The 27,915-nt window shown below is 39.1% G+C and overlaps 1 protein-coding gene across 2 annotated transcripts; it reads left to right on the top strand.

The window, feature by feature from the left end:
- The first annotated feature begins 759 nt into the window (after positions 1 to 759).
- CLDN16 (claudin 16) lies at positions 760 to 27,915 on the top strand. 2 transcript variants are annotated; one of them, XM_018576396.1, is made up of 5 exons: positions 760 to 1,153; positions 9,403 to 9,505; positions 15,275 to 15,439; positions 23,771 to 23,962; positions 27,605 to 27,915. In XM_018576396.1, exons 1-5 carry the CDS (start codon positions 995 to 997, stop codon positions 27,730 to 27,732), a joined length of 747 nt encoding a protein of 248 aa, XP_018431898.1. In that variant the 5' UTR covers positions 760 to 994; the 3' UTR covers positions 27,733 to 27,915. The 2 variants fall into 2 exon arrangements, with proteins under 2 accessions (XP_018431898.1, XP_018431897.1); XM_018576395.1 differs by having other exon boundaries at positions 27,599 to 27,915.

The raw sequence follows: 27,915 nt of genomic DNA, 5'->3' as shown, positions 1-27,915 counted from the left end.
GGTACTTACAGTCTAGCTCCGAAAAGTGTCTAGGGCCACTTCCTAGTTGGAATTAACTGTAAGAGCTTCTAAGGTCACCTTACTTGAAAGCATCCATATATAATGTCCACCCCACATGGCTCTATCCAGTTGTGATGTATTTATTTGCATGCACCTAAAGGTCACTTCGAACCCTGTGACAACAAGCACTCAGCAACACCGAATAGAAACCTTATCTCCTTAGCTTATACTTACAAAATTGCTGTTTTTTACTACCTCACATATTAGAGGACATGAGGACATGTGGATGTTGATTGATAATACTGCAAACATCATCTAACAACCCCTACTTTTGCATAAAGAAAGATTGTATTCTGATTTTTAGCCTTTAAAGAAAAGAAAGCCTGTTATATAAAAAAAAAAAAAGAGAATTAGTCATCACAGATTTCTGTGGATATTCCATGCAGAGAGAATGGCATAGATATAAGAGGTGACTTTAAAGCACTTAGCAAGAAGACAAGCATTGTCATCGTACAAAAATTACATTATTGTCATTGGTCTTATTGTTTCTATGTATTTGATGTTGTTTACTATTTAACCAGACTATTTTGCTGGTTTACTGCGAAGTTTCATTTCCGACTAATTTCTTCAGTCATGTAGATCAGCTGAACTCAACTTGTCACAGCATAAAACCAATGCACCTATAAGGCCATGCAGCAGCCAGTCAATGATTAACTGATCTCTGTAATGGGAACGTCTTTGTTTTTAATTATCCCCCATTCAACTAACCATACTTATAATGTACCTAGATTTCCTGCACAAATGCAGTACATCATGGCTGACCTTACTGAGTGGTGTTCAGGGATCTGAGGAATTATAGACTGGCTAAAGGAGAGGAACCTACAAAGCTGCCTCATTTGCCAACTTGTTTTGCCCTGGATCACATCGATCAGTATCCTTATACTGTTATACATACTGACCATAAAGAAAAGTTTCTAAGGCATTCACCGCACACATGAAGTCTGCTGAAGCATCCTCCTCAAGTGCCAATTTTGGTATATTACGGACCCTATCCCAGTATGTGGGGTTTTGCCTAGCATTTGTGTCTGCTGGCTTCCTTATTGTTGCAACTTGGACTGACTGCTGGATGGAAAATGCAGATGACTCCCTGGAGGTAAAAACGTTTTATGACCTCAAGAAATAACTATCCTATCACTATTTCCAGACCTGAGCCCTTAACCATTTTAGAAGCTTAATATAATTCAAATTGTTCCTATAAAGTGTTGTATATATACTGGGTAGTAGTAGACACAACATTGTTTATTTGGTAGTGCAAGGCTCAATGACGACACACAAATACAGTATCTCATAGGGACCATGAGTTTTGTGAAAACATGTATTTATAAGATTATTATTTTTATTATTATTATTATTTTATTATACAAGATTTATATAGTGCCCACAGTTTGCGCAACGCTTTACAACATATAGGGAGGTAGTATAATTACAATACTATGCCATACAAAAGGATTATTATATTACGATTAATTACTTTGCACATCACTCTTTAATTTATTAAATGAGCCTACATTTCTAAACAGTGTGCTTTATTTACAAAATGAACGGCCCATGATCAATTTATAAAGTGTGTTAACTTTACAAAGTAACTGTTCAATTAGCTTAGTGTGCCCCCTTCAATCTCTCCATATGTGCAAGCAAAAGCCTTTTTTTTTTTTTCTTTTTCAAACAGAACATTGCTTTTCCTTATTTACGTAGTTAACTTACTCTACTGCTTTAATAATCAACCACACAGTCTCCGAATATAATAAAGAATCACCACTGCTGGCAGTGGCATTGTATTACCCAAATCATCGCACTTAATGACAAATATCTATATATTTGTTTTTCCATATATAGGTACTCAGTGTTTATTGCTTAGCAATGGAAGTTATGCACCAATTGGGGAAGCACAGTGTCACAGTGGATAGCTAAGCCACTGTGCTTCACCCCATTGGTATATAACTTTTGGGGGCCTTGCAGCATTGGACATCCCCAGTTCAGATCCTGATCAGGACACTATTTGCAAAGAGTCTGCTTGTTCTCCCTGTGCTTGTGTGTGTTTCCTTCCACATTCCAAAAGACATGCTGAAAGGTAAAGTGGCCTTGTATGCACATGAGATTATTGTAAGCTCCACAAGGGCAGGGACTGGTGTGAATGTGCAGTATGTGAAGCACTGTGTCATTTGTCAGCGCTACATAAAACACAAAAATAAATAAATTTTTAAGGTACAAGACCCTTAGAAAAATGTAATTTTATTTTCACATTTTAAACATAATAATAAAAACAGTTTGATTTGTCATGTATGCATATTGCAAATACAACAGATATTTTGTTGACTACAGACTATGGTTTAGGATAGAAGCAGCTGGGCTACATTTTTGGGTAAATAAACACAGATCTATCCATTCTTCATTTTTTCACTACCCTGGCTTTTCTTTATTTGTCCACACAGTGTAAACATTCGTTCCAAAGAAAGCATAATAATCAAGGAATTTAGAAGTATGTTTTTGTAGTGAGAAGCCTCTCTATAATACAGGAAAAATATGAGATCCGGTTCCAAAGCAATCATGTGTCCAATCGTTTTATCCTTTAGATATACTTAGATTCAGTATTGTTAGACATATGGCTGGGCGATTTACTAACGCAAAGGTTTTACCGCTGTCATCTTTTTTCAACTCTGACATTTTTATTTTAAGCTTTACCTAAATATCAGACTTACTTAATACAGAAATGCAAAGAACAATGATGATATGCAAAGTGCAATAACCTTCCTCAGTTAGATCAGTCAGAATAATAAAATAAAACATGTTTGCTCTGGGATACAGTATTTTGGCTTATTTAGTAAGCCAATGCATAAGACATCAGACCCAGAAATTGCACTGGAATTGCACTAAGAAGTCTGCTCTTTGTTAAAGCGAACCTTCCCTCCCATGAAATCTAACTACACTTTTACAATCTACCTGATAAAACTAATTAGTTAGTAGTACTTACCTGCTTCCTTTTTTCTCCAGTCTTAGAAGTATATGTAGGGTTGCCACCTTTTCTGCAAGCCAAACCCGAACACTGTAGCGCCTAGCGTAAATTTTTTTGTAAAGTATAGACTATGCATGTATTTTGTGATTAAATAACATTGGAGTTAATCACAATGTATCACAAATCATATGAAGTTATTCACAACTTGCCGGTGTGCCACAGGTCCCCAGATATGTGCTATACAAAGCAGTATCCATATACCTTGACGCGCTCCTTACCGGATATCCCAAAAGTAACGGTCGCTCGTAATGACTGTGGATGGCGCTGCTCACAACAGAACTCCAATATAGATGTCACCAGCACCAAGATCCCATTTTAGTGCAAAATCCATTTTATTGATAGTTGTCATTCAAACTACAGACACTTTCGGGGCCACACAGGGTCCCCTTCATCAGGCTCAGAATTGACATTCTAGTATGTTTATATAAAAGTTGTGGTACTTTTATGCTATGTGATTTCTGAGCCTGATGAAGGGGACCTCGCACGGCCCCAAAAACGCTGGTCATTTGAATGACAACTATCAATAAAATGGATTTTGCACTAACATGGAATCTTAGTGCTGGTGACATCTGTATTGGATGATATGTACTATTGCACATAAAAGATGCCCCCACAAAAGATGTCACAGGTTATGTATAGCATTTTTTTATGGGGGCATGTTTTGTGTGTTATACCAACCCCCCACCCCCACCCAATTTCAATTGATAGTTAATTTAATACATACCTGTTATTAAGCAAACTGCAATCCCAGACGAAAGTGCTCCATGCCAGCTGCCAGAGGATGATTTCTCCCTCTCTGCTCTCTCCCTGATGTCACTTCCTCCCACCCAGTCCCACCCGCAGAGGTGAAGCAGAGGGAGGGAGAGTTGAGGGATTGGGGACAGCGCCGCCCGGCACCCGCCACCTGTCGCGAGGTACTAGCCACAATATAATAATGAATAATGTGTCTGGGTGTGAGGTGGGCTCACACCTGGGCACAGGATTCTAAACCCAGACTGTCCGAGTGAATACCCTACTGTGGGAGGTTAATACATTTAATGATAGTATTCAGTATATTGTTTTTCTGGGGGTTTTTTTTATTTGAGTTATGTTTTTATCTGCATTTAGATGCAGACAAAGCTGAGAAACAAGAGCAACAGAGGTTGGTAAAAATCATAAGGGCCAGTTCACACCCATTGCGGTGCGTTCCGGAGCAGTAGCTGCTGGAACGGACAGCAATCACACACTAAACTCCCCCTTCATTCTGGGGCTGGAGGAGGGGTGGCGGTGCATTGAAGTCAATGGCACCACAGCCACGGCCCCCGACTGCAGTGTGATTGAACGCATGGCAAAATATTGCCTGCATTCTGGTTCAATCCGAACACAAAAAGATAGAACATACAGAATTTGTTTGGACCGGAACGCAGGCAGTGTGTTGCCACGCATCTGATCGCACTGTGGACGGGGGGCATGGCAGCGGTGCCATTGACTTCAATACACACGCCACGACCCTCCCGCCCCACAACGAAGGGGGGAGTTTAGTGTGCGATTGCTGTGCGTTCCAGCAGCTACCACTCTGGAACGCACCACAATTGGTGTGAACTGGCCCTAACACCTCCAGGGGTGCTTGGGCAGCCAAAGCAACAGGGCCCCTATTCACAATATCACATGTCATAATGAACTGTTATACCAAATACCCACCCCCCCTTTCAATTTATATTTTAAAAAGTTAGACCTTCCACACCAGCTGATGACTTCACCCTCTCTGCTCTCTCCCTGATGTCACTTCCCCTGGCTCACCAAGTCCCAGGCGTGAAGGAGAAACAGAGGAAGGGAGTGAGGGAGATAGAGTTGAGGGACTGAAGACAGCGCCGCCGCTCATCGTCCGTCGCCTACCACCAAGTCTGGTTTAAATAATGTGCCCAAGTGTGTGAGGTGGCTCACACCCAGGTACAATATTCCAAACCCGGACTGTCTGGGGGAATCCCAGACAGGTGGCAACCCTAAGTATATGTCCCCTACAAATTGGAATTCTGTGCAGCTATTTAAAAAACAAAACACCTCATTGGCCCACTAATGACATTGCACCATCTCTTGTGTGTGTACCGTACAATCATCAGTTAAAAATAAAAGTTAAAAAAACCTTTGCTCCTGAAATCTTGGGGGAAAAGTATTGTTTTAATCAACAGATTAGTATACTGGAGCACAGAGCATGTGTGACATGATGTGCATGACTTCCCTTGCATGCGCCGTGTGCCAATACACTCATCTGTTCATAAAAAAGGATCTCCCAAGATCTCACTGAAAAAGGTCTATCAACAAACGAGTGTATTGATGCACAGTGCATGTGTGAGAGGAATGGCATTAAAAATGTTCACACAGCGTCATGCCTTTGCATGGTGTTGACAGTCTTCTAATGTGAAGGGCGGAGTCTGATGTGAAAGGGGGGATTCTGATATGAAAGGGGGGATTTGATGTAAAGGGGGAGCTCTGGTGTGAAAGGGTAGGAGAGCTCTGATGTAAATGTGGCTCCTGATTTGACAGGGGGACTCTAATGTAAAGGGGAAACCGCATTTCTGTGCGGGGTCTTCCCTTAAAATCCATACCAGACCCCTATCTGTGTCTGGTATGGAGTGGTCACACGTTTTACATAAAAAAAATTTACATTTTAGACTGGGGTGCCTCAATATTTTGCATACTTTTAAAGGGTGCCGTTAGTGAAATAAGGTTGCAAAATTCTGATCTAGAATGTCCAGGTGGTTCAGCAGTTCCTGGGCTCATGAGAATAGGGGGCCCAAGCATCACTGCTACTCCTTCTTTAACAGAGTTGATGTTACATTTTGTAAACAATAAAGTATATTCTCATTCAACTATTTGTTCTTTGCTGGTTGAGCCTCTAGTAACAAGGTTTATTATTTGGGTTGTTACCTGTTCATTCATGGTCAGCAATATATCAGTAATAATGAAGCTCAGCATCCAGGTATCCTGCACATTGTGAATACCAGCTAAAAAAGTGCACCTAAACCCAAGAACAAAAATCTGATATATTGCAGCTTACCAGTCTTTGGATGTAGTGACTTCCTTAGTTTTCAGGCTTTTTCTCCTTTGTTTCACCTGGTGATCCTGCCAGTAACACACTTCCTGTTCTATGGTGACAATACTCACAGTACTGTATCTATATAGGAGCAGTGTTCTTACCCTAGGGCAGGGAGTACAGTAGGACATTTATTACTATACAGGATTTATAGCTCCAACAGTTTGCAAAGTGCTTTAGAATATAAGACAGACATTATAGTTAAATACAGTTAACCATCTCCTCTCTCCTCATAGCCATAACATATGAGGGTGGTGTTTTGTAGTTCACAGAGGTGAACTGGTTGGGGCTAATAAAAGCGCTTCAGATTTCAGTGCAGTACAAAGTTTATGTGACGGTTTTTTTTTTGCATTTCTAGCAAGATCAACACATATTGTTTTTTGCCCTTATTGAAAAGATAACACAAAATGCTTTTGATTGTATATTTAACACACAAAAAGAGAGCAAATAAGAGCAAGTATCAGCGTTTACATGCACTTTAAAAAGCTAAAATTATTATATATCTGCACAACCTATTTGAACTCTCTTATGATCAGTTGTATAGCTATGTAGTCACCTTGCCTGCTATAGACAAAGGCACCTTTTAAGAATTGTTGGATGTAAGTGCCTCATTAGCAGGGTGCTTAGTTAATGACAGCAACTATTCTCACGTAACTGAAACTGGAATTAATGCCAGGCTCTCCAAGAACAAGCCTGGGGCATTAATGTGTGATAGAGTGGGTTTCCTTCCATGCCTAATGACCTCAGAGACTCTTTCGCTATGTAGAGGCAAGTAAATGACCCATGGCCATACAGCTCCTGCAGAGCCACAGAGAAATATAAGAAACCACAAAGGAAGTTTGTTCTCTTTTTAGCTAACATTGAATTCTGCCAGTTAGCTATTATATTTACAGCACTAATTTTATCAAGATGCTTGGATTAGAATGTGTTCATTTGCTGCAGTAAGCAATATAATTATTGATTCTGTGGAGTAGCAGGCTACACCAGAGAAGCATTATTTAACACACCTGCTGTGAAGGGATGAATAAAATGTGATGGAGTCAGCCAATGCAGTCATTATGCAGCATATCTAACAACAGGATGCATATTAAAGCATCAATATTCACTGTTTGTTGTGCAGTTTACATGATGGTATCCACTGAGCTGAAATTATTATTGCACGAAAATTTTTTTTTCTTTGCATGACTTTCTTGTTAACTATATTCATATACATTTTATACATGTGACATAGTGCTGTTTAATTGATATCCAATCATATATGATAGAAAAAAGTACAAAATTATAGATCATTATTTTGCTCTTGCAAAAAACTGCGCTCCCTCTGCATGTATGTTTTTTTCCCAATACTTTACATTAAAACATAATACTTTGCATGCACATCTCATGTAGGAACAAAACCTTGTAAAGTGTTCTATTTATAAACAATTTGCAGAGCCTTTCACCCAGTGAACGTTTGTTCTATGTGCATTGGACATAAACAAACGTTCTTCATACATTTTCTTGGCAGGTTGAATGTACCATTAGTGAAATATCACATTATAGCAACTAGATGGAACTGAGGAGCATAGAATATAAATATACATTTCCTATTGCCTCAGCTCCATCCGGTGAACATAATGTGGTATTTAACTAATGGTACATTCATAAAGAAAAGAAAATATATTAAAAACTTAGTTTTTGCCTTTATTGGCACAGAACGAACATTCACAGAGATTAACGGGGAGAAGGGCCCTGTAGATTATTTATAAATAGACCCATTAGTGTGTGCTAGTGGCCCTAGAATAATTTCTTTCATTTTGGTGAATGCGGCGATATGTAACGTGCGATGCAATTGTTATTTTTGCATGTAGGCCCATCCGACAAACACATTTAGGTATGTATGCACATGTACATAAGGGCAAGGAGCTTTAAAACTTTTAACTAGTTTTTTTACTTAAGTTTATTGTTATCCCATAATGGGATAGCAGCCCTCTGTATCATAGCATATTATAGGTGGCAGGTTCTTTTTAAGGTGGCATTAGGGGTCTGTTAGACCCCTAATGCCACCTTAAAATGGACCTGTTGCCTATAATGAACCTGTCACCTATGACATCTGATAACCCGGAAGTGACAAATTAATTCATATACAAGGTTCATAAACAGGAGAGACCATGTTCACTGATCTCCCTCTCATATTGACACCAACACCCGCTATGGCGGTCCAAGGCCTGCAAGAAGAGTAAACAAGCCCAGGATACATGGCGGTAGGGGGTGCACGTCCAAGAGCCCATGCAAATTATCAGATGGCTGTACAGCTGCTGTAATCACTTCCAATACAAAGCCAACAGTTGGCATTTATGGGCTGAACACAGTGCTGTCTGTTATAGCAGCCACAAGTGTGTTGAGAAACCTGTGCTGCTATCAACATAAGCCTTAGTTGGCCAGCAGTGAAAGGGCCACAGGAGATCTACAAGAGATCTAAAGTCACAGCTTACAGTTTAATTTTATAATATCACCATTGTAAAAGAGATACAAACAAAAGTTACTTTTGATAATCCAATATAAACGTATTTTTAAAAAATCCCCTTTCACGCAAATTCTACCTACCTGCTGGACATCTCTTTCAACAACTTCCTGGAAACCCTGCATGCTTTGTGGATCTTCCTCTGCTCATTATTTTGGTTTACTTTCAATTTCGAAAGACTACATATCCCACGGTACCTTGGTGCCTGCAAACAGTCATGATGTGGTTACTAAAACTCCTCCTCTTCAGCACCTCTGTAGTTCAGCAGCAGACTCTATGAAATGGGTGACACAACAATACATACTCACATAGCATAGCAAACAGGTGTCACTGCATTTATTAAGTAAATGGGTAGAATTCTTCAGAAAGTATGTTTCCAGACTTTAAGATCGTTTAGAGTAATAGGCGTAGGCTAGAAATAACGAAAAATTAATGTGAAAAAGGAATACATCATGAATATATGAGTTTACATTTTGACCATGGGTACAATTAAACCAATTAGTTTACTTCAGTGTCATGACTATGAATTTTGAAAAATTGTGGTTGTGTTACAATATTAGGTTTCCCCATTAACTGGGATGGCAGAACAAGTAAAATGTAAAATCTACTTCTATTTAATCAATTCAAAATCTAACTGGTTCCTTTTGGTTACATCAGATTTTATAACTATCTGCTATGTACACTTCAAAGAAGTAAATACCTACTGCTGATCTGTACAGAATAATTGCTTAACCTTTGTTTTTCTAAATAAAGGTGAGTACTAAATGCCGTGGACTGTGGTGGGAATGTGTAACTAATGTGTTTGATGGCATTCGGACCTGTGATGAGTACGACTCCTTATACGCAGAGCACCCAGGTAAGTTGGTACGCATGATAATACTGGCCGGCAGTTGAGAGGACTTAATGCAGTTATCATATTGTTTTGTAATTGAAATATTACATGTCCACATATTTTGTCCCCGTAAATGATTTATAGTGTTAACAAATAACTCCACCTTGTGGATTTGGATGGGAATTAGTATTGTATGTATGTTTAGCTTTTTTTCCTCCTTTGCCTTATAAATGTAAGAAGTATTGCATGAATTACTACTTGCATCTGGACAACAGTATCCCAGTGGACAAAACACTAGTGGGTTTTAAAGATTTTGTTTCTGCATATTCACTGTACATTTGCTGTATATTTGCCAAGTAACAATTACCTATTTTTAGGCATGCTGACAGATTTCCCAGGTAAAAAAATATTTGCTGACATTTGCAAGCCCCAATTCTTCACTAGGAAGAGGTAGTATTGTAACATTTATTCTATTTATTAGAGGAAAAATGTTAAACTCATTGTGCAATCACCAAAGTTCACTGGACACTATTCTTTGTACATTCACAGCTTGAGATAGTAGATTACTTATGCAAAAACCATTGTCCACTGCAACCCTCTGCCATGCTGATACCAGCCCACACTTCGTTCACTGCTTTGAGAGGGGTCCCCAAAAAAGGGAGCCTCTCCCAAATCACTGGACTCAATGCTAATGAATCCATGCTCCTTGACACCCCCAGTACTCAGGAGAAGGTGTCATTAAGGATTAGAAATGCCTAAAAATGTGTTAACTTTCCAAGTGCTGAAACTGTTAAATCTACATCATTAATTCCATTAAAGGTTTGCCATATGTACCTAGAGAATCTACAGATTAGAAGTAAATGTACAATGAATGTGCAGTAAATGTCACATTCAGCCTAATATTAATGGGAAAGGTGTTACAGTAAGTAATTTTTCCCATTATTCTATTGTAGAACAAAAGCTGGTGAATATGTTTTGCATATACAGTATGTGTGGCAAATGAGATTTAGAAATAGGGCATTTGTTATCTTCCAATGTACGTCAAATGCCTTTTTATATATATATATATATATATATATATATATATAATTTTAGGGCTGATCTATAAAGGCTTCACCCAGCGTATAGATGGGAGAGTGCTGTTTGCATGGCATTACAGCAGCTAGTTGGCACCGAGGAGCATAGGGAATTCCTATGATCATCTAGCTCCATCTAGCAGCTATAATGCCATGTGAGTAGTGTTTATAGCTAGGTGAAGCCTTTATACCTCAACCCTTCATGTTTATGGAGATCCCCATGGCGCTACAGTCATACACAAGTGAAAGTGAAAGAATACAAAAAAATAAGGACATGTGACCCCGCAGCATATTATAACTGTTTTCTCTTTCTGTTTTCGGTGTCTGATGTCAGTAGTGATGATGAGGAGGGCACAGACACAGATTACCTTCTACTGACATGATAAATGCTGGCCTCAGACTCAGATAAAAGACTCAGAGCAAGTATGCAACAAATGAAAGTCAGAAAATTACTATACTTATTTGAAGCAAGTGACTCAGAAAATACTGAATCCAAAGCATCATTATGACCAGCAGACAACTTGCATTTTAAGAAAGGAGCAGTCAGCCATTGATGGCTATTTCTTCTAAACATGCTACGGAGAGTGGCAAGACAACAGAAGGGCAACAGTGCAGTGTTTATATATATATATATATATATATATATATATACACAGTATATTTATACACAGTGTTTTTTCTGATAGTTACACTTTTTCCTTTTTTTCTTCAGACCCCCCCATGCAGTTGTGCAACAACAGATCACACACGATCAGCCACCAATAGATCAGTAAAGTGGTGGCCTATTGCTGCAGGGAGAGTCCGGACAGAGCTACAACAGCTCGGTCCTGACCTCTGTACTAACTGGAAATGCCGTAACATCACTTGTGATATCACGACATTCCCAATGTAAACACAATGCAGAAGTATTGTGTTTACGTTCTCTTTTACAGCATGCTCCTATGGAGTAATCTGTAGAAGTATCGTGAACCCAATTGATGATCGTTGTTGCTCATGGGCTCAGTGCTGGGCCCTGGCTGTCTCTGACAGCCAGCGGTTCCGACCTTACATGTCGAAGGGACTTGCAGGACCATCTGACACTGGGTGCTGTTTTAAAACAGCGCTGGGACAAATATCCTCTGTCATTCCTGTTTTAAAATGGCAGCCAGGACTAAAGTGGTTAATGTAAAAAAGAAGATAACGGAATATGTTTGCCTTGCTATTTTAAATTCATACATTTATATTCACCAACTGTCTGTATGCTATCTTGTAAATATACATTTACTTACTTAATTGTATTGATTTTTATATCTATAAACCTCAGTAACACCCTGAGTTAAAATTAAATTTGCCTTGAGTTTGATTAATCAGGTAATGCATTAGTAAAGGTATGCGGTACTTGAATTAAAGCTGTCACCTTTGTATTTGTATTATGTGTATGTCACATCTAAAGAGATCAGGTTTCAAGATTTATTAAACCAGCAACAAAAAACCACAAATCACTTTGTGGATTGGAAGAGAAGGTCTCAGACAATTTCATTTACATCCCCTCAAATTGTAGTACTTCAAATTAGTGTGGTGCAGTGGATTGGATTGAACTGAATAAAGGTTCCCAAGTGCAAAGCCACTCTATCATAATCAGTGGTGACAAATTTTATTTGTATCAGACATCTAATTTCAGTGAATGCCAGACCTGCTGATTGGCAGATCAATGAATTAAGCCTGCCGCTTCGAGCAATACAGTGAATATCTCTGATGTTCTGAGCTACAGCCAAAATTGTCCTTTAGGGTTGGAAAATAGGTGCAGTGGTAAGCTATGTGTTTGCTGTCAAAGTTATTTCTAAAATTCAGAACTTCAAGGAGGAATCCACATATCCTATCCTAAGATGTATACATTTATTTTCCCATTTTCCCTCTAAATTGTAAGATTAATGTTAGTTAGGAAGTTTTATTGCTGCATCCTACTTAATTGAAAAAACATCAAATAAATACAAGGGTTAATACAGTGCTTCCGATGGTCATAGGAAATTTCCTACTATACTTTTTAAATACAGGAAGTTATCTGTAATATCAATATCCTCTCATAGGTTTCTTATAATGGTTAATCCTTATCTCTCAGGTATTACTTGATTTTTTTATCATTAATTTCTCTTTTCTCTATGTCAGAGCAGAAGTATCAGGCTTTAAGGCTGTCCTATCTACTACTTTAGCTCAACGTTGATAACGCACACTCAATAAACTGTCACATTACAAAGAAGTAAAACTTTAAACTGATAGTTTTACCCTCCTACAGCAGCACAGCTGAAATCCTGTCACTTCTCAGCCTTGAGCTCAAGTAGGAAGCAGGTCGATTTCCACTGGGGCCTAACAGTCTGATGCTGAGATGACACTTCTGCTATGACAGGAAGAGAATGCACGCAAATAATAAAAACACACACATACCCATGAAAGAGCAAAGCTATGTTATTACAGCAACTTAAAAGTAGTTGGGGTGTTATTCACAAAAAGGTTAAGAGTTTGGAGAAGGCAGGAGAAGTGAACAATCTAGGACAACATAAGTGAACTAGAATGTGAGCTGAATTGAATAATTGTTCCAAATCGGCTATTTTGGCCTAGATTGTTCACTTCTCCTGCCTTCTCCAAACTCTTCACTCTTTAGTGAATAACCCCCTCAGTTTCTCACTAATGCCATCTATGACTGGTTCTCTTTAAGCATAGCACACATTTGACACTCACCATAGTGAGAAGAAGGCTGTAAATTAGGAAGCAGCCACATCTTGTGAGAAAGAGACCGAGATTTATTTTCTGAGGAACCTCTTCAAAAAGCAGCCTGTTTCATTCTTTAACATGCCATACAAAAAGTTTAGGATTTGCGCTATTAACCTTTATTACTATGGTCTCAAACAGGTAAGTGAATAGGTAGTGGCTTTTTTATAGACCTCTGCTTATGTCCACATATACCAATATGGCCAATAATCAAGATTTTCTTAATACCACATGCGAAGCAGGATAGAAAACCTGTTGCTCAGAACATTTCTATTTCGATTTAGGTTTGGTAGATCTTTTAGCAGTTTGACTGCTAAACTTAATAAAAAAAGTGAAATATGTTTTATTTTCAAAGCAAAATAAAACAAAATAAGTTTTACAATGACAACAAGTGTTTACTGTGCAAAAGGTTATTGATAATACAAGTATTATTCATATAGCAAGTAACAATATTAAGTTAATTTAGGTGAGCTAAGTTGAAGCTTTATTCTGATGGTTTGGTATTTTTGTTTTTTTCTGTATAATCTTACTGAACAAACCAACAGTGATACTTGTTTTAAGGGTCATTCCACTTAGAAGTGATATTTATTTAGAGATGCAGTCTGGTGGGTTGTTATATCCTTTAGCTTTATATGTATTGGATATTCCACCACAGAAATCTCTAACTCTCTGCAATAATTCCCCACTGTGTTTCTGTGCACCTGGGAATTTTAGATGTCCCATCCACCTTTGTGTGTTTCACTACCTCTATTTGCATTCTCCATGATAAAAAATAAATATAAAATACAACAGAGATAAAGGGCTCATCTTCATAATGGCCACAGCAGTTACACAACCTAGGAACTGAAGTGCAGATATCTCAAAAACAGACTACCCAAGAGCTACAAGAAACAATCAGGTTTGTTAACTTTCCAGTATCTACCAAAAACAGAAATATGACTTTTGTTTGAACTGACCTTTTAAGGTGATGCAAACCGAACTGAGATGATATCATGTAATTTAACTTAGATGAACCATCAGTTTTCTGTATTTATAGTAACTCTTTGTGTGAAGTTGACTATTGCGCTGAATGATGGGTGTTCACATTATTTGAGAGGCCATATCAATCAGCTATTCACTGAACTCTAGGTCATTTCAGAATCATTTTCACAGCACAACACTTGTTCTCTTTCTGGAAAGAAGACGTTGAATTCCTTAGATTCTGCGCCTTTGACCCTGTTTCCTTTTAATAACCACCATCAACTCAAGCTAAAAGCTTTATTTTAGCCACTGACACTCCTGTGTAACAATTCAAAGTCATTGCATCTCCAAAAGTACAAGCCATAATCCCATTCCATCCTCCTCTTGCTCAGTCTACTGGCCCACTTCCAGCCTATTCCTCTAACCATCCTTCTGTAAACGCACTTCAAATTTACTGTAATTTTCTAAAGTGCAATATATCAGTAGCGAAGAACAGAGTGTAGAGGTTGCAGTTTGTATTATTTACCCCTTAGTATCCAAAGATGGATTTATGCCCAGATGAGGTGGGCCTTCCCGCATCATAGAGTTCTATGTCGTCTGCCTGTGCACCCTCCTGTGTAACTACATACAGTGCATGTATGTACAACAATAATGCCATCAACTAATGAATCTAATTTAGAAGAGTTGCTTTAGCACTTCTTTGTCATAAATATATGCTGTTACAACAGTGGTTAAAAACAGTCAGTCTATCTGAGTGGAATTAGCTCAAGGAGGACACCACAGAAAACCTTCCTGAATGGTAACTGCTTAGCTATAAAATTTGTTTTCTTAGTTTTTTTTAAAAACCCAGTCAAACTGAAGGTGATACTGAAAGCCTCACAGGTCACAAAGGGGTTAGTCACATTCAATGTAATTATTGTGTTTGGTTGTTGCTTACTTGTAACATTTTGCTATTTAATGAACGGTTTTATACTATTTGGTAATGTGTTTTCCCTTTGTCTTTGTTTTTCAGTGAAATTAGTGGCAACTCGTGGCTTCATGATAACTGCAGATATTCTGGCAGCATTTGGCTTCATATTCCTCCTCCTGGGGCTTGATTGTGTAAAATTCCTGACAGATGAATCACAAATGAAGTTAAAAATCTGTTATATAGCTGGAGTTACACTCATTGTAGGAGGTAAGCTTAGGAAGCATTCAGAATGTGTATTGGCATATCAGTGCCTCAGTGAATGGCCAGCTTGTTAAAACCAGGTGTCACCTTCATCACCATCAGTGTATGATGTGCGTACATGGCAGGTGTGTTGACTGCTGACATTTAAAAAATATAGATTTTTGTAAGTGAACTTAAAGCATTCAGCAAAATGTGTGCCTGTACCCATCAGCTGACCATATAATTGACTTTTAGCCCATAATTCCCACCCTTGGTGAAAGCACATGGGATTCCAAAAGTAAAGTTTTTGTCAAGTCTTAGAATTTACAAATCATGATCAGTCATATGCCCCTTTCATAATTCTGCATAGGATAATATGGAAAAAGCAGTACAGGCTGAATGACCTATTTAAAGTAACACTGTTTGCTCATGGCCAAAGTCAGTATAAGCTGTCAGTACAGCAGGAACCTAGTCATCCAGTTTATGTGGCTCCACCATCACCTGAAATCTCTGCGCCTTTGAACTGCAGATATTGGATACAACCCTCACCCCCTCCTATCCCACAATACAATGTAGGGAGCCTCACAACCACACTCCATCTGTGTATCGTGGTATGGGGCATGCCAAAGTAAATGCAAAAATGACTTTTAGAAAGCTTTTTAAAGTGACACTAAACTCAGGAGTTAAATCTTAAAAATGCATTCAGGTAACCTAACTATTAACAAAACTGTATCTTATTTGTGTATCAGTTGGCTGGAGATCCTGAAATCATCTCTGAATTCATGCTGACACTTTCCTTCCTTCTGGAGGGTGGCTACTTTTTTCCACATGGTCTCTGTGTCCCTGTGAAGCCACTGCTTCTAATTCGCGTCCGTGATGGTCTATGATCTCACGTTTAGTTTACTAATTTGTGTTGAGATTGTAGTCCATGACAGGAGTGAGCTTGGAGCAGTGACTACTTTACAACACACACAAGGACCATGAGTAACAAAAATATCCACCCTCCAGAAGGAAGGAAAGTGTCAGCATGAATTCAGAGATAATTTGAGAATCTACAGCTTAGTGATACACAAATAAGATACATTTTTGTTAATAGTTAAGGCACCTGAATGCATTTTTAATATTTAACTCCTGAATGTCACTTTTATAGGAGGACCCTGTGATTACAGAAATATAGGAGTGGCTGTTGCTCACTTGTTTTTAAAGGTGCAGGTTCTGGGGCTATAAAAATTATTCTCACCTCACCATCTAATAAATAATTGACCTTGAACAGGCATTCAACTAATGGAGTGTGAAAAGTCTAAACTAGATGTCTTCACTACTGTTCCAAATCACTGACTCCCAGGTAGCAAAGCTAGATTCAGGATGGCATATCTGGACCTTGCATTATTAAAACACAGAGTTCACAAAAGAAACTTCCATATTTCTATTGTTACAGAATCAATTTAGGTGTATAATGGCAAATGCCACTTGCTGAGCAGTATATATAGTTGTACAAGTTGTACAGTTTAAGAAGCAGTCATCACTAAAAGGCTATCGTGCAAAAAAGATGACAATAAAGCCTCTGACCTTCAATACTGAAAAATAGTAGAAATCCTTTTCTAGGTTGTCTGTTTCTTTCATGTATCTTTTATTAGAGCCATTAAAAAAGCAGCTGAACAGTTTTGTATGGAACACCTCATATCTTCATCCATGTAAAAATGTGGCACTTCTCAAAAAGATGGTCACATATTGTGAAACTTTTTGCTTCTGCTGGATACTTTGTAATAACTCTAATGAAAGATAAGGCTTGAACATAAACTTTGGTTTGGTTTGTGACCATTTTATTTTAACATTTTTTAAACTATTTAAACTTTTTTATACATTTGTTTTTACTATATTTTTGATGCATCACAAATGAGTCTTAGAAGACCATGGGTTAATTAAAGACACAGTACAGCAAATATATACTCTTTTTTTACCTTTTTCGAATTTGACCATAAAAAGTAAATAAAGAAAACATTTTTTACAAGTCCAGTATACATTCCTATAAAAAAAACAACAACATCCTAGAGCTGAATTTTCATTGGATTCTGCCAGGACTGGAAGAGTGTTTCTTTATTGTCAACCTCCCAATTTTACTAAATAATACATTTTTGGTCAACCTTATCCTGCCAAGAGTAGTTTTTTCTCCTTGCTTTGGCATTTCCAAGAGTTTAACTATTTTCCTGATATGTTTCAATTAATATGTTAAATTACATTAGTATTGAGGGTCCAAATTCTTATTAAAGTGAACCTGTACAGTACTTGGCCTATAGGTAACATACGCAGCATTGTACTTACTCTACCATCACTTCCCCACCTCCCCATAATTTTGCTGGAGTCCTGGGAAATACGCAGAGCTTCTAGATATAGTGGGACCATGCACAGCCTCCTGAGACCCCACACAGCACGGGTGAGCAACACAGAGTATGTAGCTTCATATTATTCTGCATTGCTGTATAATGTATTGCTGGGATTGTAGTCCTCTATAGCCAGATGCCATTCTCCATTGCTGTTAAAATGTATTGCTGGGATTTGTAGCCTTCTATAGCCAGATGCCATTCTTCATTGCTGTATAATGTATTGCTGGGATTGTAGTCCTCTATAGCCAGATGCCATTCTCCATTGCTGTTAAAATGTATTGCTGGGATTTGTAGCCTTCTATAGCCAGATGCCATTCTTCATTGCTGTATAATGTATTGCTGGGATTGTAGTCCTCTATAGCCAGATGCCATTCTCCATTGCTGTTAAAATGTATTGCTGGGATTTGTAGCCTTCTATAGCCAGATGCCATTCTTCATTGCTGTATAATGTATTGCTGGGTTTTGTAGTCCTTTTGTATTGTAGCCATGTGCCATTCTCCATTACTGTATAATGCATAGCTGGTATTTGTAGTCCTCTATAGTCAGTTGACATTCTGCATTGCTGCATAGTGTATTGCTGGGATGTGTAGTCCTATAGCTGGAGCCATTCTGCATTACTGTACAGTATATTGTATTGAATTATCCTTAGAACCAGAGGGACAGGATGGCAGACATCCCAACTATCCCAGACGTTCCGGGAGTCTCCCACTATTAGATTAGTTCTCCATCAGGTCCACCTCTGCTGACTGACAGCAGCAGAGGGCGGGTGCAATAGCTAATCTGCTATTTAATAGCCGCTGGACATGGCGGCGCTCAGACGTGCCTAGCTAGAGCTCTGAACACGCTACCTGCAATATAGAGATCCGACTCGGATGATACTACAACTCCAGGCCAGTTCACAGGCCACACACTCAACGCACTCGTCACCACGAGGACCAGACCCTGAGTCGCCTTACCATCGGTCGGAGACCGGAGATGAGCGGGAGCCCCAACATACCGTACCGATGAACGAATAAGTATGCACTCTTCCAACTAAACATGACCTGGGAGATATGTTTCGTACTCTTGACAACTCCCTGAAGGCCGACATACTGTCGGTCAGAGGTGAGGTCACGCACCTCCTCCACAGAGTGGAGGATACTGAAAGCCAATTGGACAGACACGCCACTGCCATAACAGCCCTGCAGTCCCATCTTCAGTCCGCAGCCAAGATGCAGAGTGACCTCTCATACCGCCTTGAAGACCAAGACAACCGGTGACGCCATAACAACCTAAGGGTGAGGAGCCTCCCTGAGCCGATCTTGGACCCCGACCTGGCGGACACCCTGCGGGGCATCTTTAACTCCATACTGGGTAAGGCCTCCGCTACTCCCCTCTTGTTCGATAGGGTGCATAGAACCCTTTGTCCACGGGGCCTACAGACCGAAACACCCAGAGATGTGATATGCCGCCTACACTATCACACAGACAAAGAAGCTATCTTGATGAAGCTCCAGGAGACTCCGTTCACATATCTTGATGGCGCCCACCTACAAATCTTCCCTGATTTGGCTAGGGAAAACCTTTTCAGACGCAGGGCTTTGCGTCTGCTGCTGGAGCTTCTCCGCTCTAACAACATCCAATACCTTTGGCGCTTCCCGGCCTGCCTAATCGCCCGAAGACAAGGCAAGACGTCAGTCCTCCGCTTCCCTCAAGACTTAGAAGCCTTCTGTGAATTTCTACATATCACCGTACCGAAGCTACCGGGATGGGGTGACATCTTACCTTCCTTACCATCGCTGCCTGATCAACAGTGGAGGTTAGTGGGCACTACCTCACTGTCTGCTCGACGCAATACTTGAAAGAACACTGCTCGCCCTCTTAACTTTACTCATTTTATGGTTCTTTTGCCAAAATCTAGTTTTACTGCTTATTCAACTGAACTTGTGCCGAAGAACCCATATGTTTTTTCGTTCTGAGTCACAACGGCCCCTTTCATCAGGCTGATACCGGGATGTACTACCATTGAGACGTTGGTGAATATATCTGTTTATAAATAAATTGTGTTAATGCAATGCTAGCGATACAAACTTTGCGGGTGCGTGTCGGCCCTGGTGACTGCGGAAGTGATTAAGTACCTCGGCTTCCCTGGCTGCCTAGGGTCAGGTTTGACCGGCGGCGCCGTCCTTGGTCCTGCCACGTACCCCGAAAATTGCGTATATGGTTCCAAGAGAACACGTTTTGGTACCTCAGTGTTTTTGTCTTGTAACACGGAGGATCATGATTGGGGGCTCCTTCCCCGATCTTTTTCTTTTCTTTTTATGTCTCTCTCCCTCTACTTTCCATGTATACTACTCTCCCTTGTCTGCCCTCTCCCCCCTTCTCCCATTCTCCTCTCCTCCATCAATATCAATCTACCCACTTCCTTCGTGTGGAGACCCCTAAATGAAACAGTGAGGAGGAGAGTGGCTGTGCAACCCGATGGCGGACAAATAATTAGCTATAATGTCCGTGGTCTTAATACAGCGTTTAAACGACACATCCTATATAGGGAATTGAAAGCGCTAGACGGGGGATATAGTATTTCTTCAAGACGTCACAGCTAATGCGGAAGTGAGCACAGGAGCTCGTGGGATACCGGCCGCTCTTATATGTACATGTGAGTTTTTACTTTTGTTTTATCAATAAACATTTGGGATATACTGAACTATGAGGAGTTCCTTTTGATTCTTTTTACAACATGTGAAACATCATTCGTTAAAACATTTGGGAGAAACACTGAGAACTTTTTGATCCAATACTGACTTCAGGTTACCTGCAAAGTGTAAAATGATACACATGCGCTGAGTGTGTGACACTGGGAGGATCTCCAAGCACTAGCACTTTATATGTTTTGGATTTGAAGGACTATTTATGAATTTATATTGATACTATCACGTTTATCACTCTATGAAGTTTTTTTACTGGTTATGTAAAAAAGTCACTATTTTTGTTAGTTAGGCAGGAACGGTCTTTCCTGAACCCGTGCTGATTGTCATTAACTAATGTAAAATCATATCTGGATTTTTATATATCCAGTCTTTGGTCACATAAATTATAATTATCTATAGTGTATGTGTTGGTTGTGTTACACTATTCTTCACCACTATTTGCACAATTTTATTAAGATGTTTTGAAAATTATATAGTTTGCAATTAATATTAATTACACTAGGGTTATTTAGCGCCGCATAATCGTTATTTATACTCTTGGGACTTATATGTCTGTATTGTGGCAGCACCTCACTGAAATTACTTATATCAGGTTAGTATCCCTGGGATGGATGGGGTGATGATATAATGGTTGTGGGGGGGCGCCCCATTCTGCCCCGGGCGCCCGTAACTTTGGTTACGCCACTGCTGCCTATTATGAGCAATATGCAGGAATATAATCAATAATCCATATACTGTAAGTACTGAAAGCTGAGCATGTCTTTACTGAGCTGGCTTTTTCTGTGTTGTCATGTAACAACCTGCTGCTCTTCACAGAATTCTTTGCACATTTTTTTTTAACAATATATTTTTATTTAGTATATAGAGCAGGAGCATACATACAGAGTCCAAAACAGTTGAATACACATGTTAACATAACAGTAAGATTGGTAGTTTCAGAGGACTTATCAGCCTGTGTACAAACAGTCATCTCAATACACTAGTCAGCAGAAAGAAACCACCCTATACCTCTGTATAAGTAGGGAATGCAACATAACATAAAAAATTTTTAAAAAAAAGAGAGGAAGAGAGAGGGCAAGGCATAGAGTACCATGCCTATCCCTCAACACTGCCTGAGGTATGAACTGCGCTTATATATTTTAATTATCTGGTAGGGGATAAGGATAGGGAGATAAACATGTAGGTGCACATTTTTTAATGTCTCAGAATAGTTGTTTTACTTTTTTTTGTATTTAATATCTTTTAACTTACACATTATCGTCTAAAGGGAGTGCTGGGTGTGCTCTATGTATATTACAAGTGCTCAACACACTAATACCTGCTGCACATACAGTATCTATGTAGCCTAAGACAACTCATGTATTTTTCATGATAAACATGGCTTATTTCTTACATTGCAATACATATGCACACATTACACTGCATTGTAATAGTTAAATAATGCTGAACTTAATAGTTTGTTATAAACAAGTTCTTTCTTCATTCAGAGCTGGTTAGAAAAGTAAATGTAGAAAGAGATATATTTTTTCATACCTTTCTCTAGAGAATTGCAGTTGAGAAAGAATTCATTTTACTTGGAACTTTAAATAGGCTCTTTTTATAGCCCCTTTAAACAAATATATTCGAGGAATGTATTGCCAACCCTTTCATATTTTGCATATGTAGATTTTATTCTTCAAAACATCACAGATTGTTCTACAGGGATTCTATTAAACTGTTATGAAAGCTCATAGAAAGTGTGAACACTTTGTTTTTGGTTTCTGATGAGTTTCATTGAAACATGCAACATATTTATGTTACTTTAAAATGGGAAACTATGCTTATTTATAATTTGGAGATCAAAGGTTCTACGTTTAGACAGGAATTACACATCAGCTCTGGCACATAAAGCTCACCAGGAGCCATTTGATTACTTGACCAAACTTTGTTAAAGAGACCATGTCACATTAGAAAATGTTCTAATCCAAGCATATAGCTGTAAAGAAGAGGATACATACTAATCTTTTCTGCCACATGCGTTGCTCAACACGGTTCTGTTGCAAAGAAATGTTCTCCTCAAGTCTGCTGGGAAAGTGACACTTTGAGAGTGATCTCCCACTGACATCACATCTCTCCTCTCTCTTAGAGTGACATAAGGTCAGAGTGAGGAACCAGCAAGAGCTGCACAGGACCATGGTAATAGACATTTCCGGAAGTGTAGTTTCCCCATAGACTTGGGGGGACCAGTCTTTGCAATGGAGTTGAGTGGCACAGGCAGCAGGAAAGCTAGGTATGCACCCTCTTCTTTATAGGTATATACTTGGATTAGAATATTTTGGAAAGTGACAGGGTCTCTCTAAACAAAGATTTTAAATACTGACATCTCTGTCCACTAATAAAAGTGCTAAACTGACTCCTGAAGATTGTCATGGTTGTTTTTTGGTAAAAGGTTAAAGGTGCAAACATTTTACATGAGAAGTTTTGGTGCAGCAATAATCACATCTGAAAACCTAAATCTCAGTAATACACCCAATCCATAATCGTCAACTTCTGGAAATGCAAAGGATTTGTGTTTTTGTCTGCAGGAGACCTGATTTTCTTTTGCTGCAGTAAACCCCTTACTCCAGGCGGATATTAAAGATTCAAATTATTCCAGCTCTGTAATCCATACATCATTAAACGCTTACCTTATTGTGCCAATGACAGTTGAGGTGCTCCTCTGCTACTTGTATGTGGTTGAGCCCTTGAGGAAGAGGGAAATAGAGATCATCTGCTGGTGGAGAAGGGGGTAATAGGTATAATATGATGGTGTGGAAAGGGGTAATAAGGATAATGTGATAGTGGGGTAGGGGAGTAATAAGCATAATATGATTGGTGGGGAAGAGGGTTAAAGGATAATCTGATGGTGTGGAAGGGGGTAATAAGGATTAAATGGTGGTTTAGAAGGGGCTAATAAGGATAATCAGAGGGCAGCGAAAATCCTAACTTAATTTTATTTAATAACAAACTAGATACGTTTATCACTTTCTTGTTCAGGTTGGTTTACATTAGTATTCAAGCACATTCACCAAGCTATAGGCAACTTCCCTTGCAAGGTGCAAATTCACTTGAAAATGTAACATCCTATTTACCTTTGGTAGATAAAACCCACAATATCAGATTGACACATTAATATGAAAAGAGAATATTGCTCACAAACCTGTCATCTTTATCAAAAATATGAGCTATAAAATGATAAATGATCAGTATAACAGCATGTCTTAGGTTCCTATTAATAGAAATGATCATTGTGCTTGCTCCATCAGGTGTCCCTGGGATCATTGGCTCAGTATGGTATGCGATTGATGTATATGTGGAGCGCTCAAGTTTAGTAATGCACAATGTTTTCCTTGGAATCCAGTACAAGTTTGGTTGGTCTTGTTGGCTTGGAATGATTGGATCTCTGGGATGTTTTTTATGTGGCGCTCTACTCATATCCTGCCATTATCTCTTTCAAGGTAAACATAATTTTAAATTACATTTGTATACATGCTTGAGTACTTTATGTTAATGGTAATTTATTAAGCTCAGCTATTTTATAATTATATTGTATATGCGTTTTTTGTTAGTATTAAAAGGACCTACCTTTTGGAAATAGTTTAGTGTAATGTATTCCATTTTAAAACATATTTTGTTTGCCAAAAAAGGCTTTTTCAGAGCTATAAAGTTTTAAATATAAGACTTAAAGGAGAACTATGAGGTGAGTGCTTTCCACTCACCTCATAGTTCTAGCCGACCTGTGACAATGAGACTGTCACATGTCGGCTCAGTAGATCAGGAGGTGAGCGAACACATACCGGCGTTCGCTCACCTCTCGATCCTGTCACGGCTCTCTGCCATGACAGGGGAGGGGCTGGATTCCCCCCTCCCCGCTCCGATCCGCCTGCGCGGGTACAGCTGGCTCTGCCTTTAGATAGGCAGAGCCAGCTGTCAGTCACGCAGCTGCGCGGATCCAGGCACAATTGTCGGGATCTGCTTCAGCTGCGGCGTCTCAGTATACCGCGAGCAGCAGCTCGCTGTATACTGCGGCATCTCAGTATATCGAGGGCTACAGCTTGCGGTATACTGAGCCTAGGGTGACGTGAGGGCGTTAGTTTGTGTCCTCAAGTTACCCTAAGGAGAACTATGGGAAAAGACTTAACCCTATAGTTCTCCTTTAATTCTAGGTGATAATCTAGACTATGATGTACATTTGGGGACTTTTCTGTATGTCAAATATCTCTGTTCTTTATCCATGAATGCCATCTGAAATTAACTTTATTCCTTGCTACAAACTCCCAGATGTTGTTCTTCCCCTGCATGATATCACTACAGTGGCCAAAAGAGAGAAAAGTATGATGAGGGAAAGATGTGCTAAATTGGACACCATTTGCCTGACACTCTGACACGAGAGGGGCAACTGTTTTTAGAGAAAGATAGTTAAAAAAATTGCCATTTGGAAGGGCTTGTGTGCCACTTGTTACAGTACACAACTCACAAAGAAAACCTTTTATGGGATAAATATGGAGGCTGCTAATCCTATTCTTCTGCTAACATTGCTAGTTGCCTGGCTGCCATGCTACTTCTTTGTCTTTTTTCCTTGAATCAATTACCCAGAGCAAGTATGCAGAGAAGGACTTCTAGCTCTTCTTTGATCCTCCTTATCTACATACATACATACGTGCTTCAGGTCAGTGATTCAGAATATATTAAAGCTAGGGGATCAGCAGAATAGGCAAGCAACTAAAATTTTCAGAATGAGGTTATCAATTGAGACCCTTATATAAAGTTGTGTTTTACATTTACTGATAGCTAAGAATTCCATCACTATGCATTATGTGATTCTTTTTAAAGCAACCTCATCACTATTGTAAAATCCTGAAATAAAGCCATACTTGTAAAACAACAGTGTAAATACTTACCTTTGCTATTGTCTTCCAGGAGTGTCAGTCTCCTTGGTCGTCTGCAACTCTCACTGGTTCCTCCTTCGGAACTCTAAATCTTTGCCGCAATGTGTCTAGGTCAGCCAGAGGAACCAGTCACAACTGCAGGGGGCCCAGGAAATTGTCACAATAAGTGTTGGTTTCCCTTTAGTCTTAAAGGGGACCTTCACTCTCTCTTTTGACTTAATCTGTCTGTTACCAGCAAATGGGCTCTCTAGGTCGTAAATCTGAAAATACTTTTTTTAGGGGGGAAACGGCTTTACATTTTTTAGTGATTTTTGTTTTATTTTGGTGAGAATGCAGAGAATAACATGCCCCTGTTCACACAAACCCCTGGGATATCTACTTTACATATCACTGAAGTCTGCAGAAGCACGAAAGCATAGAAGCTGAAGTGCAGACCCAGAGACAGGTCATAGGAGGTGGGCTGCTTAAACCCGGAAGAGTGAGTCAGTGCAGGACCCAACCTATGTCAGCAGAGCAGTGGCTCCTAGCAGGACAATGCAGGATTTGCTGGGCGGGTGAGTATGTTTTTTTCACAGTTAAGAGAGCATACAAAAATGAAAGAATAGGAGGAGTGAAAATTTCTCAGGATCAGGGTGACTTTTGGTGGTGTAGGCCAAAGACAAGGGGAGTAGTTACACTTCTTTTCCAGGTATGGTTTTATTTCAAAATTTTACCATAGCAACAGAGTTGCTTTAAGCTTGTAAGCTTAAAGAAACATCAACACTTTCCAAATATATATTTCTAATTTCCAGATTTAAATGATGACATCATTACTTACCAAATAAATATTTTAATGTGATTTACATCTATACAAATACAACTTCATGTATGAGTTATGCTGAAACATATTTTTACATACAAGCTGTGCTGAAATATATATTTATATACAAGTCATGTTGGAGTTCATACTTCTGTAATATTACCTACTAGTACTGCCAGGTGCCTTGATAAATGTCGGACTGAACTTGATGTACAGCTTGCTGATAACTTGTACCCATGCATTATTCACACCATTTCTCTGTAACTGTTCAGCAAAGTGTTTCCTGTCAATATTTAGAGACTTGTTTACTAAGGTTATTTTTCAAAAATCCATATAACATTACCAAGATAAATATCTTTCAGCATGATCGTTGTATTTGACAAGCGGTAGGAAGCAGCAAAGGTAGATTTGGTATCAATGATTTTACATTTTGTCAGGTTTTAGAATCTCTCATGTTTTAGCAATGCATAAATATTCTATTAATTTGTAGGTAGCAATTATGCCTGTGCCTTAAAAAATGTGGAGGGATCTAATTACAAATGACTGCACAAAATATAGTACATTTTAAATAATAGATCTAAAATATATTACCACAAGACAGCCAGTTTTAATTGTTGGGACATTTAGGTAGGTTTAGGCAGGTCGTTACTGTTGTCTCTGCCCCATTTCCCCCCTCCTGCACTGCACATCAGGCATGTGACAAAATATGGTTGTTTCTAATAAAATGGGTGTGGTGTGATGGCGTTAATGGCTTGTAGTGTGGCCCCTTTCCCTAGTGGTGTATGTCCTATGAGTGTCCTCAGCTCTATGTGAGCGGCAAGTTAAGACTTCAAGATTTAAGTGTATATTCAGCTAAAACATTTTTATTTTTGTTTTGATAGAGTTGGGAAGGGTTGGAACCCCTGTCCATTTATCACTGCTTTCCAGGGCTCCGTTAGAGAAATTAACCCTCACTTCCTGTTCTGCTGACAATGGTTTCACCAGACAGGCATGTTCTCACCAACAACATATACAGAAATAAAAATGATTTTCTTTAGCAGAATAGGGAAAGACATGTTGCAGATTTTTGCTCACTTCCTGTCTGGTGTCATTGTCAGCATAACAGAAACTGAGGGTACATTTCTAGCAGAGCCCTGCAGTGTAAGCGGTACCACCATCTGCCCATAATACTGTATATATGAACTGTCACTTCAATAAACATAAATAAATGTGACATTTCAATAAAGTTTGAACAAAAAATCAATAGTAAATAGTGCAAAGTGTCAAGATGAAGCACATCAGCACTGGGCTGCTGGTGTGAATGGGCCCTAATGCAGTTATTCCTTACTTTTGCATGGACAAGCACAGGTTCACTTTTCAACTGTAAGCAAATTATTTATATTGTTAATATCTATTTTTTATTTCAGAAGGAAGATACAACAGAAACCAATCATATTATTCTAGAAAGAGTTATTTTCCTGCAAGAAATTCAACGGGCAAGCTTTACTCTCCTCCACAGACAGAAACTGCTAAGATGTATGCTATGGGTACACGAGTATAAATGACAGCCGGGTTCACTAGTCATGTATTTGTCTCGCAGCATGCTGCTCAGTCAGGTCACGGTACAGCAGTAAGGTACCAGTCTACTGCATCTGGAAAGCAGTCAGAACCAGAGAGAAGATTATAGTCTGCTACTGACTTTTACAACTATGATTTTTTTGTTAATATGATTCCACTGTGTTGT

Source organism: Nanorana parkeri, unplaced genomic scaffold, assembly GCF_000935625.1.
Source record: "Nanorana parkeri isolate BGI_ZX_2015 unplaced genomic scaffold, ASM93562v1 scaffold66, whole genome shotgun sequence".
In the NCBI taxonomy this organism is placed as follows: Eukaryota; Metazoa; Chordata; class Amphibia; order Anura; family Dicroglossidae; genus Nanorana; species Nanorana parkeri.
The sequence above is the reverse complement of the archived record's forward strand: the minus strand, read 5'-3'. Positions and strand labels throughout refer to the sequence as shown.